The 6,000-nt window shown below is 30.2% G+C and overlaps 1 protein-coding gene across 1 annotated transcript in view; it reads left to right on the forward strand.

Moving 5' to 3' along the window:
• The window catches only part of arhgap39 (Rho GTPase activating protein 39), a gene marked incomplete at both ends in the record, with an annotated part of 51,296 nt that overhangs the window by 42,068 nt on the left and 3,228 nt on the right, over positions 1–6,000 (forward strand). Inside the window, 2 exons of the mRNA XM_079375061.1 lie at positions 758–957; positions 3,536–3,627. Coding sequence (XP_079231187.1) covers positions 758–957; positions 3,536–3,627 — 292 coding nt within the window. The remainder of the gene's footprint in view (positions 1–757; positions 958–3,535; positions 3,628–6,000) is intronic.

A 6,000-nucleotide genomic window follows, 5' to 3' on the forward strand; every position in this document is an offset into this window, starting at 1 on the left:
AATGTAATCATTGACAATATTATTTTTAAATATGTATATATATATATATATATATATATATATATATATATGAATGAATGTAATCAGTATTTTATTATTTCAATTTGAATAAATGAATTTAAAATATTTAAAATGTGCACGTAATCAGTATTAATTTAATGAAAATATTATATAAATAGTATTAATCAATAAAAATATTATTTTCAAACGTATAATATAAATGTAAAATATTTAAAATGAACACAATCAGTGAAAATGTGAATGTAATAAGAATGCTTTTGGCAGTATTATTTTAAACTTAAATATGTGTTTAAAATAATATTTTCTAAATAAATGTAATCAGTGAATTAGAGAATTTTACTTACCCCACTGGCAGATAATTCTACTTGTTTTAAGCAAAATGGACTTAATTTAGTTAATTTAGAAACAAGACTAAATATCTTAAGTCATTTTGCTTATCTAGTAAAATATCTTGATGTAAGAATTTGTAGATATTTTGACTAGAAACAAGACTAAATACTAAGTAAGATAAGCCATTTTTTGCAGTGAAATGTAGCTCAGCAATTTTATTAAGATTGCCGCACATTGAGGTTCATTATTCATTGATTGGTATGAGCTAAACATTTGGTAACATAATAGCATACTTATACATATATATCTGGAGAAGTGTGTAGGAGCTCGTCTGCAGACTCAGCAATCCCAGCATGCACTGCGATGATTTTAGCTCTGAATTGTTTTCTGCTCTGTGTGTCTGCAGGGTTTGAACAAGCCCTCGATCGAGGAGATCGCTCACGCTCGTAACGCCATCTTTCGGCCCTCCATGTTCGGCTCGTCTCTGGAGGAAGTGATGACGATGCAGAAGGACCGTTATCCTGACCGGCAGCTGCCGTGGGTTCAGACGCGCCTCTCAGAGGAAGTGCTGAGCCTGAACGGAGACCAGACCGAGGGCATCTTCAGGTCACACATCAGCCTTCATCAAACATTTCATATATATATGTGTGTGTGTGTGTGTGTGTGTGTGTGTGTGTGTGTGTGTATATATATATATATAAGATATTATTTTGACAGTATTATTTATTTATCTATTCAAAGAAAATGTCATTTTGAACCAAAGATTCTTGTTCTCAAGCAAAATTCAAATAGTTTAATCTAAGTAGTAAAAAACTGTCACGATTTAGTTTAAGAAAATAAGATACGAAATAATTTAAGAAATAAGAATTTTTTTAAAATTATGTTATATGCATCATTATTATTGATTAATTTAATTTTTTTATAATAAATTTTTATATTTAATTTATTATATTTTTATATATTTAGAAAAAAATTCAATTTGTGGGTATTATATTCTTATTGTTTCTTTTTGCATTTATTGTCTTATTGTTTTTATTTCCCTTTTTTTATTGTTTTATTTTTATTTCTATTTTTGCATTTTATTGTTGTATAGTTTGAATTGACTTATTGTTGTTTTCTATTATTATTGTCTTATTTTTTATTTCTTTTTTGCACTTATTGTCATATTTATTTATTGCATTTCATTGTCTTATTTGACTTTACTTTATCACCTTAAGTAATAAAAAAGGAGTAAACATTTAGTTAAAACATATCAAGGCACACACAAGAAAAGTATTATTATTAATATTCAGTAATATGCAGTTTCCACAAAAATATTAAATTACGCTTATTATAGCATATAATAATAAATCAGTATATGATTATGATTTCTGAAGATCATGTGACACTGAAGACTGGAGAAATGATGCTGAAAATACAGCTGCGCATCAGAAATAAATTACATTTTAACAGATATTCACATAGAAAACAGCTATTTTAAATTGTAATATTTCACAATCACTGTATTTTCATCAAATAAATGCAGCCTTGGTGAGCAGAAGAGACTCACAAACATTTTAAAACAATCTTACTGACCCCAAACTTCTGAACAGTATTATATGTTTATAAAGCATGACAAAATGCCACACTGAGACTATTGTGAATATTCTTGAATGATGCAAACGAAAAGTAGAATCAGAGTTTTGAACTGATTCATTCAAACAGACTGAACTGATTCACAGAAATGAATCAAACTCTAAACGTTTTTACTGCTAAAGTTTAAATCAGAGAAGCTATTAAACATCTCCTAATGCTCTCATACTTGTGAAAATAATGTAATGACACACTATGACATTTAATTACCAAATTAAATGTGCATTAAAATGACTGCAGTGTTCCTGGTCATTTTAAATATCCTGTGAATTTTCAGCCCTAATTAACCCGAGAGAATTGCCACTCGCAGGTCATTGACCCTGCAGCAGCTCATAATGAGAGCACCTTAAATCAGTCCGTCCTTCAGTGTTTTGGTTAGGACTAAAGCGCTCATCTCATCGGCTGGTTTGAACCCCGATCAGGACAGTCCTGGTGATCTGTGGCTGCTCGTCCCACACTGAGAATGAACACATTTACAGGAACATTCTGCCTTTATTCACAGCTTCATTTCTAGATGCTGTTGCTTCTGTCAGGTTGTGTCGTTTAACACTAAACACAGATTCTTGATTCTTGTGTTTTTGTTTAAACATTTACATGAATTTAACATTGTGTGTTATTTGAGCCGTAAAGTGTCTAGTCATCTTCTTTTAGGTGGAGTTGCTGTCCATAGACATTATTGTGTCTTCTTATTTTTATTTCAATTTTGTTTGCATTTTATTCTCTTACTGTTTTTATTTCTGTCCTTGCATTTTATTGTGTTATTTTTTTTATTTCTATTTTTAGTTTTCATTTCTATTTTTGCATTTTATTTTTATTTATTTGCATTTTTATTGTCTTTTTGTTTTAATTTCTGTATTTTATTTTTTTATTTTTTTATTGTCACATTGCTTGTTTTTTTACATTTCACTGTCTTATTATATTACATATGTGACCCTGGACCACAAAACCAGTCATAAGGTAATTTTTTTTTTTAAATTGAGAGTTATACATCATCTGAAAGCTGAATAAATAATCTTTCCATTGATGTATGGTTTATTAGGACAATATTTGGCTGAGATGCAACTATTTGAAAATCTGGAATCTGAGGGAGCAAAAAAATCTAAATATTGAGAAAATCTCCTTTAAAGTTGTTCAAATGAAGTTCTTAGCAATGCATATTACTAATCAGAAATAAAGTTTTGATATATTTACGGTAGGAAATGTACTAAATATCTTCATGGAACATGATCTTTACTTAATATCCTAATGATTTTTGGCAAAAAAGAAAAATGTATAATTTTGACCCATACAATGTATTTTTGGCTATTGCTACAAATATACCCCAGCGACTGGAGACTACTTTTGTGCTGCAGGGTCACATATAATATATAATAAGAAGACAATGATATATAAACACATATATATATTCAGATGAAAACTAATCGGCACAATAAATACAGATTATATGGAATGAATTGTTTTAAGATAAAACAATATATGAATCAATATAACTTTAGACACAGAAAGCTCTGTTTATTAAAGCTGAAGTCTGTCGTGTGTTTGTGTGTCTCAGGGTTCCTGGAGACATTGATGAAGTAAACGCTCTGAAACTACAGGTGGACCAGTGGAAGGTGCCCACCGGCCTGGAGGACCCACATATTCCAGGTATCCCATAATCCTTTAGTCTGATGCATGTATAAACAAGTGCCCAACTAGATAACATAGTTACATGTATTCAAAACTCCATTAGAAATAATATGCCATCCGAGCACCTTTGGTACACTGTTTTTCAGCATGCTATAATTTGTGATGCACTAATTCTGTTCTGGTTTAATAGACTCCAAAATTAATGCAGGATTTAATTTGAAACTATTTTTACTCAAAAATTGCTAGTAAATTTCACAAATAATTCAAAGTAACACATTGAATAAGGAAGATTGAAATAGTATTTTTTTTTGTAAAACGCACTCGAATAATCTAAAATATTTTTTACAGTGTATGTAGTAAAAATGGCATATTTCTATGAATCAGACGGCTGAGAAATGAACGTTCTCTGACTGGATTGGCAGATTATTTTTGCTGGTTGGTTCATGATGCATTATTGATGAAGCTTATATTTGTAGCTGTTTTTGTAGTCAGACGGCAGAGGAACAAGCAAGAGCAAAATGTTTCAAAACATTTCACTGAATTATTAAATTAAACGTTAAATCAGTGAAACAGTGTTCTTTAGATCATTGCTAAAATAAAAATCAATGAATATTTTAATGAAAAACACGTTATTGACTATTAAAACATTTTTGTTAAATGAAATATTGCTGAAATATGATCAAATATAAATATTAGATGAAAAACTTAAACCTCTTTCATTCAGTTGCCAAAGGCAAATTCTAAAATAATATAAATTATGGAAAGACTCTACAATAAAAATAAAAATTAATTAATTTTAAAATAAAGTAAAACAAATTAATTTTGGACAGTTTCCAAAGCAGCATTTCTAAAATTGGTTTTGTTTATGCAAAATATTATTTCTTATTTCTAGCTTCTGATTTTGTGGTGAAATATGGCAAAATGTTTTATTTATGTTAAAAAGCACTTTTTAACATAATTTTCATGACTTAATAATTTTTCTACTGTAATTAATGTAGCTATTATTAGTCTAGCTCCAGAGTTATTTTTGGCAATTAAAATTAAACCTATTAAAACATTTTGTTATTTGAAATAAATCTGAAATAAAATAAAATATAAATATTAGATGAAAACCTTATTTCAGTTAGCTGCCAAGGCAAGATTATTTTAATTATATTTATATTCTAAAGTAAATTTTAAAATAAAATAAATTAAAACTAAATGGTAATATTTAAAATAAAAAACAATAAAAATGATAAAAGTAACTAAAATTATATAAAATATAAAAATAAAAATTATTCTAAATAATTAATGAAGACTATAACAGTGCATAAATAATACTAAAATAGGCGTGTCCGGTAGAGTAATGCTGTCTCACGCACTCCCACACACACACACACACACACACACACACACACACACACCTGTAGCCCAGGGCGTTCTGCAATGCTCCATTTCTCTCTGAATATAAATAGCTCAAACCCACACACAGTGGGAGGATCAACAACTCTTACAGGCCTTTTCCTCTCTCAGTGCTTTCTGCTACAGCATCCAAACACATGAGACCACAGCCATAATCTGATATCAATTAGACGCTTTTGATGAATCTCTGAGATCTCGAATCAATAAGAAATCATTCAGATCCTCACAACTTAATAAATAAAATAGCATGTTCTCTGGTGTCTCAGACGTTCGGACTCGTCTGTGTGTCTCCGGCCGATCCTCATTAGATCTGTGATTTCCCAGGTTGTTGCAGTTCCCAGAAACGGGCGCCTATCTTTTACAAAACTGCTTTCATTCATTGACCCATATTCATAAAGTGTCTCCCCTCGGACCCGTTTCTGGAAATCTAGTAGCGTGAGAGATAATGAAGCCATTAGCTGCTAACACACTTCTGTCACGCTTAAACTGGTTTAGGAAGACCAGGATTTCACCGATCGTACTGACCTACTGAACTACAGCACTGCCAGTTCACAAAGTCATTATTTCACAGACGTTGCACTTTATTCTGGTGAAGAACTGACCATTTGAAACCAAACTAGACTTTACTTGACATTTGAGTGCATGTAAATCTGAAATTTGCCTTAACAACAGCGAGCCTATTTCAGGCTTTTCATTACGTGTTTGGATTGAATGATTTGCATGACAAATAAACATGGTAATGCATTGCTGTAATGCATTTAGAAATATTCCCATCATTCGCAGTGGTGATTTTCACTAGATTCTCATTATTTGGTGGTGAAATGTGCTTAAATTATCATTAAAATAATGTTATGCAAAATCCATAAAATAGGAGTAAGTTGAACAAATTAATACTTTTATTCATCAAGGCTGTATAAAATTGATCAAAAGTGACAGTATAGACAATAGATTTCTATTTCAAATAAATGCTGTCCTTTAGAACTTTCTATT

Source organism: Barbus barbus (genome assembly GCF_936440315.1).
Source record: "Barbus barbus genome assembly, chromosome: 24".
Lineage (NCBI taxonomy): Eukaryota > Metazoa > Chordata > Actinopteri > Cypriniformes > Cyprinidae > Barbus > Barbus barbus.